The sequence below is a fragment of the Oryza glaberrima genome, chromosome 8, assembly GCF_000147395.1.
Source record: "Oryza glaberrima chromosome 8, OglaRS2, whole genome shotgun sequence".
Lineage (NCBI taxonomy): Eukaryota > Viridiplantae > Streptophyta > Magnoliopsida > Poales > Poaceae > Oryza > Oryza glaberrima.
This window is the reverse complement of record NC_068333.1, coordinates 6,123,967-6,139,050: the sequence shown is the minus strand read 5'-3', so window position 1 is coordinate 6,139,050 and position 15,084 is coordinate 6,123,967. Positions and strand designations below refer to the sequence as shown.

At 44.3% G+C, this 15,084-nt stretch overlaps 2 protein-coding genes across 2 annotated transcripts; both read right to left on the bottom strand.

Moving 5' to 3' along the window:
• Window positions 1-706: 706 nt before the first annotated feature.
• Window positions 707-6,297, bottom strand: LOC127782218 (26S proteasome non-ATPase regulatory subunit 1 homolog A-like). Its single transcript, XM_052309307.1, has 12 exons — window positions 6,032-6,297; window positions 4,920-5,089; window positions 4,708-4,822; window positions 4,454-4,622; window positions 4,190-4,324; window positions 3,781-4,100; window positions 3,381-3,516; window positions 3,036-3,284; window positions 2,721-2,941; window positions 2,344-2,602; window positions 1,537-2,244; window positions 707-1,413 (listed from the first exon to the last, which is right to left on the bottom strand). The coding sequence occupies exons 1-12, from the start codon at window positions 6,181-6,183 to the stop codon at window positions 1,084-1,086; spliced, it is 2,964 nt and encodes a 987-aa protein (XP_052165267.1). The 5' UTR covers window positions 6,184-6,297; the 3' UTR covers window positions 707-1,083.
• Window positions 6,298-9,604: 3,307 nt separating this feature from the next.
• LOC127781214 (glucan endo-1,3-beta-glucosidase 6-like) lies at window positions 9,605-14,681 on the bottom strand. The gene is made up of 4 exons (XM_052308140.1): window positions 14,566-14,681; window positions 13,533-14,478; window positions 10,750-11,080; window positions 9,605-10,505 (listed from the first exon to the last, which is right to left on the bottom strand). The coding sequence occupies exons 2-4, from the start codon at window positions 13,877-13,879 to the stop codon at window positions 9,699-9,701; spliced, it is 1,485 nt and encodes a 494-aa protein (XP_052164100.1). The 5' UTR covers window positions 13,880-14,478; window positions 14,566-14,681; the 3' UTR covers window positions 9,605-9,698.
• Between the last annotated feature and the right edge of the window lie 403 nt (window positions 14,682-15,084).

Here is a 15,084-nt window from a genome sequence, read left to right as displayed (position 1 = left end):
GTAAAAGTATAAAATAAATATGTTGGCTGTAGTTTCTTTAGGTAAAGACCGGATTTACATGCTTGTGGCTGAGGGTTCAAGCGGCTATCCGTGAAAACCCACTTATAGACTAAACTAACCCACAAACTCGTTTATTTTGACATATAAGTTGGTTCGCGGGTGACGCACTAGCATCATTTTGTGGCTGTGACAACCCAAAACAAATCATGCGTGATGAAACCACACGCTAACCAGCCCCATTCTGGATTATCAACTGGATTTTTCGGGCCAAGCATTTATAAAATCTTTCTTATCAGTGTTGCCTAGATAGCCTTTTCTAATATATTTGTCGGTTTTAAATTTATTATATTCCACATCTATATAAAACGCACTTGAGAAGGCAAAGACAGATCTAGGCTCTCCCTTTTAAAGCCTTTTTTTTTGGCCCTGCATCATGAAAATAAAGAACATATGACCAAAAATGAAAAAAAAAAAAGGTTCTAGTGTGAAACTTTCATACTTCTATTTATTGCGGTTGAAAAGCAAGTTAAATGATAAAAAGTGAAAAAGAAAACGCAAACTAATTCAAAGTTTTAATCTGGGATTTATATTTAAAATCAGGGCAGCTCATCAGCCAATATTGCTATTTGCGACGGCTTGGATACCCGACACTGTACGGCACAAACTATAAATTGTGACAAAAATCGTGTAATTTGCTGTTATTCCATTCACATCAGGTCGCGTTCGAGAGCGACACGAAACATTACAAACGGATACCCACGTGCTGCACACGAGACACTGCGAGTTAGCAGCGTCTTAGCGAATAAATAAAGCAATGATGGGACCCCCCCAATTGAAACGAAAATTCGCGATGACACGCATCCAATTCCAGACTCCACCAATACAAATCTGGATCGAACTCCTCTTTTGCAGGTGAAATATTTTACTCTGGTGACTAATACCAACAATTTTTCCACACACTAAACCAGTAAATCAATGGAAAGAATCAATTCATAAGCTTTGTGAAAGAAACATTTGATTCCATCATGGCTACCAAGTTACAAACAAACAGTACAAGTGTTTAGCCCTGGGATCATCAAGGGATCACGAGGTGTACTCAAATGGCTGGGGTGGCAGGGGCTCCTCGTCGACGGCCATGGCGGCGGCGCCTGAGCCTTGCTGGCCAGCGGTGGCGGCTGCGGCGTTCGTCGCCTGAGTTGCCGGGGCGTCGGTGAGGACTAGTTCCTCCGTCTCGGTGGGCTTGAGGTCCCGTAGGAGGACAAATCCGGAGGGCGCCAGCTTCACAGGCTCGTACCTGCCGCCCTCCAGGAATTTTATGAACTTCTCCTGGGCCGGGACAACCCGGGCCGGGTTAGTCAGGATCTGGAAGGTCGGTTCGGGCTCAGGGGCTTTCTTCTCCGCCACACCATCGACCTGAATTCATGGATTGAGACCAGCATGAGTAATTTGGAGACTATAACATGTCATTGCGTAGCAAAGACATGAACAAGGTGGCAAAAAAGGAATAAGGTAGGTAGATAGCACTGTAGCTCTTACCTGCATTGAAGTAGAAGCATCTTCACTTGGTGGTGCTTCTGCTTTCTCCTGAGCTTTGCTTTCGGCTTCCTTCTTTGCCCTAGATTTTGCCTTGGCATATGTTGATAGGATGGCCGTAGGCAGCTTAACTGAAGCAGTCGTGGTTTGTTGGGTTGTCGGCTTTGGGTAATCAAAGAGCGATGGTTTAGTGTTTGACAGGAACTCAAACTTCGGCACTTTCAAGTCAGAGTTGAGGCCAATAAAAGCCGTCGGAGAGAAGGCCAGGCTGATGAAATATGTCAGCGGGTACCAATACCAGAACTGGGTGAAGACGGCAAGGCCAACAACAGCAGTCAGCTTGTCATGCTTTGACCTGGACTGAAGCCTGATGGTAACGTTCCTACCACCAGCATCAAGGATACCAGTAGCCATTATGGCACCCATTTTGCTCATGGTGTCCTCATGCTTGTCGAGAATGATCTTTTCCAACTGACGCCTGAATGTTCCAACACGAGAGTCATATGATTCATTAGTTTGGATCATGACCATTGCCATTGCAATGAGAGCACCTTGCCGCACGAAGTCAACAACATCAGATGTAAGAGGCTCCAACAAGGAGATGGCATCACTTAATCCTGTTCCTGCACAGGATATTCCAACAGCTAAAGCGGCACCATAACGGACATGCGGATTATATGATTCAGAGAGCAGAGACACAATTCTTGGAGTCTGCATTGAAAATAATTCTAGGCAAGTCAGGCTCAAATTAGGTGACTCAAATCAAACAAGAATCTTGATAATAAAAAGAATCAATAAGGTAAAGCTAACCTGCTCAGGCTCATTGTACAGGACAAAACCAAGAGCCAATACTGCAGTCCTCCGGACATCGTCGCTCACATCCGACACCGCAAAATGAAGAAGCTGGTGGATAGCTTTGTTATTTGCAGTTCCCCTGTACGCTAGAGCCAATGCGTACATACCACCATAACGGAGTATGGGATCTTGATCTCTAGTCATTTGTTCAATCAAGGTGTCAGCTTCCTCTTCCCTGCCATAAACTGTCAATGCAATTCCAAGTGACAAGCCCCTGGAGAAAAGAGGAGTCAGTGTATCAGAACATGAACATATTTACCGTCTTGAGAAACAAATTCCTAGTACTAGATTACAGTGGGAACTTGCTTGCCAAGAGTTTAAAAAATAGTTACCGAATAATTTTCTCATGCTGTGTATCATGTGCATAGGCAAGCATCTCTCCAGCCTTCTCACTGGCTGTTCCAGCCATAAGCAAGCCCATGCCAATGCCAGCAGCCTCACCAGCCACAGCACTGTCAGTGTAAAGAATATTCTTTACATCCTCAAATATTTCCTCGTCGGCTGTGCCTAAAGCTGCAAGTCCAAGTCCCAGACAAGCACCATGCTGAACGACCTGTACAATAATATTTGAAAGTTTAGAATATTTTTTCATGACAGTGATAGGGACTGTCTAAACAAAATAAGAGACCATGACCCTGAAAAAATACCTCAGAACTAGTGTTGCGAAGGCTCTCACGAAGAAATTGTTTGATTCCTTCACCATGGTTTGCATGGATCAGACCCAGAGCATAAAGGGCACCACCTTCAGAATATGGACTACCACCACTTGCAGCACCACTCTGAGGAAGGTATGGGGCCATTAAAGCTCTGCCTTGTGTGAGATGGCCTCTATGAATGACACCTAATCCAGCAGTTGCACTGAACTTAGCCCAGTTGGTTGCCCTACTTAGCCATTCCTGTAACAGATGGTTATATGCAAATGAAGATCAGAAAGGGAGAAAAATGCATGAGCATAGAACTGCATTAACAAATAGGTAAACTATGAAATGTACCAAGTTTTCTCTTAGGAAGGTATCAACTGTTGTTCCTGCATGCATGATTGCATTGGAACATATAGTTGCACTATGACAAACACTATTCCTCATTTCCAGAGCTTGTTTTATAGTCTTCAAAATCAGAAGATCAGACCTGTCAAATCAATTACCAAAATCAACATAAGATTCAAAACTTAAATGCATGACCAGCTGCAATAATTTTGTCAGATATTATCACATTACTTCCTCCGTGCCAAAGTGTAAAGCATTTTTGAGGTTGGCACGGATATTAAGAAAGTAGGTGGGAATGATTGGAGAAAATGTGTGATTGGTTGAGAGGAGGTAGTTGGAGAAATAACTTTATTTTGAGACAAGGTACTGTTCTAGAAATAGCTATATTTTGGGACAGAGGTAGTACCTATTATGACTGTATAAAAACTGCAATGTCAACTGAATAGACGTCTCCCCTGACAGTATCCCCTTAATTTTGGTCAGCCTATCAGCGTGCGCTACTTCATTTGGATCTACAGTGTGCGCATTTCCATTTGGTGTGATAGCATCATCCGTCATTTGGGCATCTCCAGATGGTTCTGTAGCAGCAGTTTGATCGCTAGGTAAAGTCTGGGCAGAAGTCTGCAAACTCAGCGTGTCAAGGTGATTTTTCACATTCAGGAGGAAGGCCTGGTTTTCATTTTCAACAAGATCAAAAGCAATTTGGAATGCAAGGAGAGCATCATCCTGTAGAGCAAAAGCACATGTTAGGACAAATAAACACACTAAGCAGCAGTTAAACAACTAAAAAAAAACACAAGATATTTCCAGCATACCTTGCTTCCAGAAAGCAGCTTGCCCAAGATGTTTCCAACAGTTTCAGGCTCACCCAAGAACATAAGACACTGGCAAATGCTTAAGTAATCCGGATTTGGCAGTGTCTGGTATATTTTTACAAGACATCGGAGAATCTGAATAGATCAAACATAAGTTCTTGGTCATTTTATGGCATTCCAAAATTTATGAAGAATGCTGTATATTCCAATAAGAAATCTAAGAGACAGACTTTACAATTGAAATCTGCCATGATGTAATCTTACCTCACAGCGATATTCACGGTGACTAACATATTGATGAGATAGAATGATGGAATAAGAAAGAGATCCATTAAGATTATCGGATCGAGATATCGCTTCCTCTAGCTTATCAAGTCTCTTGCATTCAAGAGACATACCCATGGCCTGTTGATATTTTCCATCAAGTATACACCTGAAACAGTTTCCGTATCAATGAGATGAGAACTGCATTTAATTACAGATGAGCTACTAGAAGATATAAGAGGATTCTATCATACTTATCCAGCATTCTCTCTACAATTGCCTCCAATCTTGGGTCCATTTTTTCATCCCCTTCACCTGCTGCTTTCAAGGACTTCGATCGGATGCTGGCATATTCATCTAAAGCTTTTGCTGAAGAAAGGAACAAACAAATTTTAAAACTATGTCAATATTGTTTCTTTGGAACATGAAAATAAGAAGATTGCAATGAATTTAGTCAATTCCTCACCTAAAAGTGTTTGAGCATAGTCTGAACCCTCGGAGGGATCAAATAGTGGTCCAGCACCGAGTGCGTAAGACAGAGAATCATCTAATTCACCAAGGTAGTAAAACACCTTGGAAACAACCAATGCTGCCAACTGCCTCTGGTCGAATTCCTCATCTTCATATAAGCTCTCACTGTAACAAGTATATAACATTATAAAATAAGTAACCAGAAACACTTCATGCTTAATAGAGAAGTCCTTGAAAATATTAAGTTCTACCAAGTTATTAAGTGACAATGAATAAAGAACATAATTTCCAGAAACTAAAATACCAAATTGCAACTGCCAAAACATTTAATGGACATGCCTCTTCCAATGTATCTAGCTCCCATTAAATCCCATGAACAAATCATAAACAAGAAACGAGACGACACATGTCTTAGCTCAATGTTTTTACTTGACAGGACAAGCGCTAAAGATCAAACAAAATGTTCCTGCGTATAGTCTTGCAATTCAGACACTTAAAAGTCAAGGATTATGCATATTCCTCAAACCAACCATAATAAACAGAAAAAAAGAAGTCTCAACCTAGGCTCCACCTGCTCGTTTTCAGATTAAAATTATGCTTCATTAGAACCCTTCAAACAAAAGCCTTGGCAATCCGAGCCTAAACGCAAATTATTTTTAAAAAATTAATATTTTTTCTCGACCACAGCAACTCCTCGAAGAATAATACATGAATGAACCACAACAGTTAGGGAAGTTTGAGTTATCTATAATCCATACACAAAGCCTAGGTTTTCTAGTACCAGTGAAACTAACCGCCCATTATAATCCCCTCCCGAAATCTCCAGCCTAACAGATCAAACCAACCTAGGGTTCATCCAAAAAAATCGCCAGATCGAATCTAACCAGGCCAAACGACACTAATCGCATGAATCCTCCCTCCACACGGCACCTTCCTAGCCGAACCCCACCTCTCATCCAAATCATCATCATCACATACATAGAGCACCAAACCCCAACCCCTCACTCCACGAATCGAACCGAATCGCGCGAAACGCCGCATCGGGCGCAGCGGGCCGGCGGGGAGGGGAAACTACAGCTGAAGGTGGGTGGGGGTGGAGCAACTCACATGGCGGGGACGCTGGTGGAGATCTCGGGCCAGAAGACGTGGACGAGGGAGTTGAGGTTGGCGAGCGCGTGCAGCTTGAGCTCCGCCGCCGGCTCCTGCAGCATCGCCAGCAGCCCGCTCGCCGAGCTCACCATCACCGCCGCCGCCGCCATCTCCCGCCTCCGCCGCCGCTGGATTCGACGATTTGGATGCTCGTCTCGTCGGCGCTGCTTCGGCTTTTTTTGCCTTTTGCTTGGAGGAGGGGAAGAAGAAGAGCTCTCGTCTTCGATGGGAGGGGCGGAGATGTAAATATAGCAGGTTTTGGAGGGGCTCAATGGTGAAATCCGAGTAGGGCACTATATTCTGTACTCTACTACGTATTTGGGTTATTGGGATTTTCTTTCGGGGGGCGTATTTCTCCGATTTTTTTTTGGATCGGGGAAACCAATGATTGAATTGGCACCCGGATACGTATACGGATACGATGCACTCCGTATTTGGTGGAGTACTGTTCGTACTCAGGCCTCGGCCCATTGTCCAGAGCAGGCCCAATGCCCTACCGTTTTCACCCGTGCATTTAGGCGCGGAATAAGTTCACTTTGACTCCCTCAAAAATGACCCGAATCTAATTCATGACCCTGAACCCCAAAACCAGATATCTTAACCCCTAAACTATTAAAATCGGTGCAATTTGACTCCCTCAACGGTTTTGGAGGACGGTTTTGCTGCTGTAGCGCCTAACTGGCGATATTGACCGAGTATTCGTTTCACGTGGCGTTGACGTGGCATTAGAATTAAAAAATATGTGTGGGACCCATTAGTCATTCACACAAAGAAATGTGGGCCCACTGACATGCGGGCCCACATGTCAGTCCTCCGTGTCTCCTTCCTTCCTCCTCCTTCTCTCTCTCCCCTTCCAAGCCGGACATGCGCAAGGGCGTGGCGGCTCACTGGGATCCTTGTCGCCGCGACCACATCGTTCTGCCGGCGCCGCCCTGATGTCGCCCACCATGCTCCTCGCAGTGAGCCGCGCCGACCACCTCCTCCCCCGCTCGCTACTTGATGCCGACGTCGGCCTGCTCCTGCCCGCCGCCATCCCCATTGACTCATCAGTCGGGACCAAATGCGTGAGACAGGAGACAAGGAAAGGCAGTGGCGCAGTGCCCTGATGGTTCGGAGAACTCAATGGTATCCTGAGCTACCGTTACTGCCTTTGACTGAGAAGAGGATGCGGAATCAGCAATCATAGACGATGCCTCCAGCAGATTTTGTGCAGATGCTGCTTGCCCCTTCTCTGCACACCTGAAGTGGAAGAAGCAAGCTCAATGAGTAGAAGAACAATTTATATGAGGAGATGCACAATCCATATTACCACCGTGAGGTGTAAGTTAGCTCACGAATGTGATTAAGCGTTACATGATATAGCGGTATAATTTGCAAAAGAGATGGATATCACAGCCGAACAAGTAACATACAGATTAAGAAACAAGTAAAACTAGTATAGGCCTAAAATTTATCCGTAACTTGCAACATAAATCCAACTGAAATACATAGGGAACTATACTTGAGCCTTATGTTCCCAACCACCCAAAAATCATAGAAAGCCCCATCGACAATCACTTGGAACATAGCGAGCGTAGCATGGAGATGGCGGAGAGTAAGAAGCGCGGGATTAGGGATTGGATTGGTGACTCCCAGCGGAAGCGGAACCGCAAGCCAGGCCGACTATTCTTCCTCCTCCCGCTCTCCTCCCGCCCTCCGCGGCTTCGCCTTCGCGGCCGTGAAACCGACGGAGGCTTCGGGATGCGGTCGCGGCGGCGAGAAATGAACTCCGGTGAGGGGAAAAACTCGAAGCACTTATCGGTCAGATCCCCGCAATGCGCGCAAGGTTGTTGCGGTTCGCCAGGATCCCCCCGCCGCGGCCACATCGCTCTGCCGGCACCACCCTGATGTCGCCCACCCTGCTCCTCGCGGTGAGCCGCGCCACCCACCTCCTTCGCCGCTCGCTACTTGATGCCGCCGCTTCCTCTACCACCGCCGCCACCGGCCGAAGGGAAAGAAGAAGGGGAGAGAAAGAGAGAGAAGGGAGACATGGAGGAAGAAGGAATGAGACAGGGAGGACTAACATGTGAGCCCCACATGGCAGTGGGCCCATATTTCTTTTTGTGTGAATGACTAATGGGTCCCACGCATAATTTTTAATTCTAATGCCACGTAAGTGCCACGTCAACGCCACATGGAACGAAGACTCGGTCAATATCGCCATGTAGGCGCCACGTCGGCAAAACCGTCCTCCAAAACCGCTGAGGGAGTCAAATTGCACCGGTTTTAACAGTTTAGGGGTCAAGATATCTGGTTTTGCAGTTCAGGGTCATGAATTAGATTTGGGTCACTTTTAAGGGAGTCAAAGTGAACTTATTCCTTTAGGCGCTCTTTGTTTAGACTTATAAGCCAATTTATAAGTCGAAAAGTCTAAAGCCAACGTGGAGGATTACTAGGACGGGATTCAGGTCTATCACCACCTGCCGCCTACATCTGACAAATCTATGGGATACACAACAAACAAATGTAGTCTCTAACCTAGGCACCACGTCTAAATTATTAATTACAACTCTAATACTTGCGCAGGAACTTCCTTCTTTATTCAGAGTCCTAGTCCTATAGCACTTAGTACGAAATACTAAATAATGAACCCACAAAAATGGAAATCTATCTTACTCAGACTAAGTAATTAAATAATAGATATCATGTTTTATTTCATTATATGCAGGTATTGACGGTCAAATATTATGATTTAAGGACCGTCAAGAGTACTCCGTTTTCAGCCCCGGTTGGACGACCATAACAGGTTGTTGTAAAGAACTCGGCAACCCGGAGTGGTCTTTCAAAGTACCAGGAGGACACTATTAGGGGGTATTGGCCTCACGATTGTATACTAGTATATGTAAATTAGAAATTGACTGTATACTAAAAGTATATGAATTAATTGCTTTCTATTTCTTCTCCCACTTAGTTATAAAATTAATTATCATGAATGATTTGAATGGGAAAAACGATAACCTATCATGATAATTAGAGGAAAGGGCAGAGCCAATTTCATTTGTCATGATAATGGCATTTTAATTAAAAATCCTCATTTCGTTATTTGTGCGTGCAACATGCGTGGGAGGCGCGCACGGAGTCCAGGCATGAGATGGCAACGTGTGGTTCATCGGACGACCAGAAAATTTGGCTGAGATAATTTTTTTTCAGCCGGCTGTTATCTAGTCCCTTGTTGATAAATTTTCCTTCGGAAATTTAACAAATATAATTATAATACAATCATAATATAATTATTTTATAACTTGCACGTAACTACAACTTGTATGTAACTTTTCAAAAATCTCTTTGAAACATGCTATTTTCATAAAAAGAGATCATGGGACTCCAGGTAAAAAAAAAGTCATAGGACCGAATCCTCTCTTATGTACATGTGCTGTGATTTTTTTTCTTCCTCACTTGTAAAAATTTTAAAACAAATTTAACTACTGTGATTGGTACACGGGGAGCACGTCCGATAATATTTGAATGCAGGATGCGAGGCGATAAACAAGATAAACAAAACCAACTATTTTTCGTGTTTAAATTAAATTAAACAAGAGATAAATACATGATGATTAAGAGGATAAGCTAAGGATGTTGGAGCCATTCAGAACACGGGCACCACCAAGTGTATGAATGCGGCGAGGATGGCAGCCATGACGCCGGCGACCCTAACTGTTGCCGCCATGGCGACGCCGTTGGCGGTGGGCGTAATCTCGATGATGAAGCGGCATGACCCGGCAGAGGGGTCGACAGTGGTGGTGGTGGCGATGCCCTTGAAGTCGCAGGCACGGTCGTCCTGGTCGTTCACCTGGTAGTAGCTGTTGAACGCGTATGACACGTTCCCCTTGGCGTCGAGGCCGCCGCACGACGTCTTGTACCCGAGGCTTGTGCAGTCAGCGAGCCCGCACGCGTAGCTCACGCTGTCGCCGACCTTCTGGTCGGCAAGGCTCGCCGACGGCTTCATCACGCACCACCGCCGCTGCAGGTAGGTCACACCCTTCGCCGGCATCAGCGTGCTGCCATTGCCGTTGCCGTTGCCGCCGCCGCGGAGGCTGAGAGGGTACTTGGGCTGACCGTCGTAGTAGAAGACGCCCCAGTGGCGCTCGAAGTTGCCCGGCTCGATGCTCTTCTGGTCCTCGTCGATGAGGCTGAAGAGGTAGGCGTCGACGGGGCCAGGCCGGAGCGGCGTGCCCTGGCCAGAGGCGATGTGGGTGAGGAACCCTTGGTTGAACTGTCGTGCATACTGCGGGTTCGCGTTGGCATCACCATCGGTCGGCCACCCGACCTCGCCGACAATGATGGACACGTTCGGGTACCCGTTCCGCCGCAGCGCCGCCACCAGCGTGTCGTGGTTGGCGTCGAACGTGTTCTGGTATGTCACGCCACCATCCACCACCGGCGCCGACGAGCCCTGAATCAAAGTAGGGATGAAAACGGTTCAGAAATGGTCGGAAACGGTACCATTTTTCTATTAGTTCTTAAAAGAACTATATAAAATTTCTATTAGTTTTTTCTTGAAAACGATAAGAATAATTACTATATTTATGAATTTAACTATTTAGTGTATCAACTTCAAATCGATACTGAAAAAACTATATTTTAAGAATGCTAACATTAGTACGGTCGAAAAATTTTCATACTATTTTCACCCCTACCTGAAAGAAGGCGTAGTCGAGCGGGAAGTTGGGGTCCTTGTAGAGGCTGATGAACGGGTACACGTTGGCGACGAACGGCGCGCCGGTGTCGGCGAGGAACTGGACGATGGTGAGCATCAGGCCGTGGATGTCGGCGCGGAAGTCACCGTCGGAGGGCTTCCCCGTCGGCGACTGGTACACGTCGGCGTTGAGCGGCACCGTCACCTTCACCTTGTCGGCGAGCCCGGCCTTCTTCAGCGCTGCCTGCACGCTCTGCATCGCCGGGAACGTCGTGTTCAGGTACGTCCCGTTGAACGTCTCCAGGAACGGCTCGTTCCCGACGGCTACGTACCTGCCAACCACAATCCGTCAGGAAAATTAAAAAAAAAAGCATCATTTTTTCATCGAGTAAATTCTCTCTATATATGACCCTATATATGGCCCTGTTCTTTTCTTCAACAAAACTTAGATTAAATTTTAGATACTCGTGGAACGCTTTTCAAACTGCTAAACGGTGCGTTTTGTGCAAAAACTACATGAAAGTTGTTCTAAAATATCATATTAATCTATTTTTCAAATTTGTAATAATTAAAACTCAATTAATCACACGTTATTACAACCTCGTTTTGCGTGAAACACTTAATCTTTATTTTCATCTTCATCTTTAGGACAACCAAACACCACTGTAAGTACTTAAAAATCTACTCTTACGAACAAGATCTCAAGCGTTGGATTTAATTAGCTGGTAGCTATAAAAGTTCAATTTTTTTTAAGATTCTAGTAAAGCTTTTTACTAGTATCGTATTCATTTTCATCAAACAAAAAAACATTATTACAGCAGAATATTTTCAGAGATTTTTTTTTGAAGTTAATTGATAGAAATCCGGTTTCTATATCTATTCATGGATATACACAGTTAAATTTTCAGAGAACTAAAAGAGATTTTAAGATGAAGAGGTGGAAGATTATTTGAGGCAAGGATCACTTCAGCACGGTTAGACATCTGCATCAGACAGGGAAGCATGACCATGCTGCGAAGAACTGAAAATCTCCATATACCATATGAATGCCTCTGTGCCAGGCATTTTCCACTGAAATTCATGATGCTAGAACGAGAAAAATTGTGGCATGGTCCCATGTTCTTGTGACCATCACAATTAATTATAGCCCCACAATAATTTTGTTAAATCTTCAAACAAATTGGCTCTAGTAATAAAGTTGAATGATTGAAACATATCAGGTTTTAATAACCTATGAAATTCTTTTGTTGGAATTGGTCAGAATTTAGAGGCTTCTAGGTTCCAAGCAACCCAAAATTTCAGGGCTATAAAATATATTTTTTTAAAGATAAGGTGAAAAGAGATTACTTTCAGTAATAAGAAACAGTGTGGATGAAATTTCAAGACAAGATTAATGCAGATGTGGCTACTGGCAGCAGCTACATGATCTTTCTGGATGGCTGGACAAGATGGTATAGAAAGGCACAAGAGAGATTGTGATTTGTGAGAGACTATTCCTAAACCAAAACGTGTCAAAACCTCTCAAAATAGTTGCTGTGTCCTTCGGTTTCTTGAGCTTTAGCCTTTTTCCCCTGAATATGATTTCATCACTGCCCATACATGTCCCAATCACAGAAGTGGCAAATCATGAACACCAGAGATAATGGTTTTCTCAAAGCTATGTGTGATGTGTGTGTGCAGTAGCACTGAGCAAAAGAGAAAGAGCAAAAAGGAAAAAAAACAAAAAAAGGCATGCATCCCTGACTTTGATTTTGATATGCCATGCAGGATTATTGCAATTGAACTGTTGGAACAACAGAAAGAATTTTCAGTTGCTTGTGGCTATGGTCTTGCCAATAAAGAGAAGGGAACCTTAACTTTTTGTGACTGCTAGATGTCCTGTGAAGCTTCTACACCAGTGATGTCAAAGAAGACATGCTCATTTTGGTTTTGGTTTCAGGAACTCTACAGTGTGACAGTAACACTTTGCTAGTTGCTATTGCAGGCTTGCAGTGTCTTGAGAGTGAAGTAAAGTACTAATGCCTTAGCCTAAATGTGATGTTAAAGTTTTTATTTGTAGTGTTCAGTTTCTCAAATTAGTTAACCTTTGTTTTTTTAACTTCTACAACAAAGACCAAGATTCCACCAAAAATATGTTTGCACCACAATATATATGATACTCTTAGAAAATATGTTGTCTAAAAAAAATGATAATCTCTCCTTCCAAAAAAATACAAAGATTTATGTAGTTCTACTTGGGTATTAAAAAAATAGGTGAAACTAAATAAAAGTTCGTTATGATTGGTTAAGATGAGAAAATATGTATGGTGTTATTGGTTCAGATAAGTGAGTTATAGGGAAATTGTTATATTTCAAGATAGATTTTGAACGCTATAGGTTGCTATATTTTCGGATACAAACTAGGCCGAGTTATTTCCCCCACTTTCCCAACTCACATCGCACGTTTTTCAAGCTGCTAAACGGTCCGTTTTTTTGCAAAAATTTTCTATACAAAAGTTACTTAAAAATTAAATTAATCTATTTTTTTTAAAAAATATTAATACTTAATTAATCACACGCTAATAAACTGCTCCGTTTTTCGTGAGGAGGAGTTGGGTTCCCAACCCGAAGGAACACAGCCTAAGAGCCTATCTTTACTGTTCGTAGAAGCCATCTGGAGCGTCCGTTTCCAATCCAACGGCCAAGCGTTTCATCGAAACACCTTGCAATTGGCATCACGAAAACGAGATTTTTTTTTTTTTTTTTTTTTTTTTGGCGAGCTGGGGTACTGATCGAGTGTCTGACCTGATGTCGACGCCGTTGTTGACGTGGTTGGAGACGTTCGTGGCGACCCAGTCGTCGGCGGCCTTGGCGCCGGCGGCGAGGTCGGCGAGCATGTCGTTGGGGATGCCGACCATCACCTGTATGCCCGACCCCTTGAGCGCCGCCAGGATGCCGTCCTCGGCGTCGAACAGCTTCACCCTGTCGAACCCGTTGTCCTTGAGCAGCTGCACCACCGTGCTCGCCGGCAGCGGGTGGCTCAGCTGCGTGCCCCAGTTCACGCCGATCCCCTCCGACCACCGCGCCATGCACGCCGCCGCCACCACCACCACCAGCACCAGCCTGCCGCCGGCGAGCGGCGCCGGCGCCATTTTGCTTCTGCAGAGTGTTCTGATCAAGAAATGAGGTGTTTCTTGGGATACTTTTGGGGATTTTGTGGATTGTGTGTGGTGTTAATCTTGGATCAGGAATCGGTCAGAAAAGGCTGGGAGAGTGGGTATGTTTGATTCTTGGAGATGATCATCAACAGCCTCAAACCTTGTGACACACCAAAAGGTTAGAGGAAAGATTGATCGATCAAGAAAGAACTTATATATATGTGGAATCTGATTTGTTCTTGGTACACAGCCAAGTGCCAAGTGTACCAAGAACAGCTGAAATGGAACAAGAGAAGTGAGGAAAATACACAGCAATCAGCAGGCAAATTCAGAGACCTCAAACTAACTGAAATTCAGAGAAAATTTCCTTGTGCCAAAAAAAAACAGGAATCAAACACCAGCAATCAGGAAACAAAAAGGGAGCTCAGAAATGAGACCACAAAATGGTGGCCGATCTCTTCTTTGAGGAAGCTTGTGGGGGGTAGCAGAAGAAGCTGTCTGCACTGATCACAGCCTCACAGGAACAAGAGCATGACATGACAGGGACAGGAGGAGGAGGAGGCATTAATAGGTCACCACAAGTGGAGGTTGTGCTGCAAGCAAGAATCCTCAAAAAAGGGGGAAACCAGGTGACTACTAGTATTAAAAATTGCAGAGATGAACAGCAGGGGTGTACTTACATGCCCTAGGTTGAGATCAGGTGAGTGACAGGTTAGTAGGTAGTAGTAACCTACAGGAAGATCACAGCAACAAGTAATGGACAGTTGGACTCATCACCAGCATTTCCAGGAGGAGAGGCTTGCCAGGTGTAGGAGAAACAAAACAAAAAAAAAAGGCTATGGAAGTATGGATAGCTTAAGAGCCAGGCTAATAATACAACCGACCTGTTGGTAAGGTTATTTGTAGCCTTCTCTTAGACTACCCATATAATAGTTAGCTCTTTACAATTAATACATGGTCCACTTGTCTCTCTCACAGAGCTTCTTGGTTCTTGTGTCCAAGCCGACTGTAAGTTTACAGCCCGCTTCTCCTCTCTCTCCTTTCTTCTCTCCTCCACCTCAGTATTTAGCCGGTTTATAGCCTACTATTATACTTGCTCTAAGAGGAGATGAAGTTGTATCCACAGTGGAGCAACGTGTGGCAGAGCCGCAGAGATCACACAATCATACAAAGGAGTTTGGCATGATATCTCTACTATG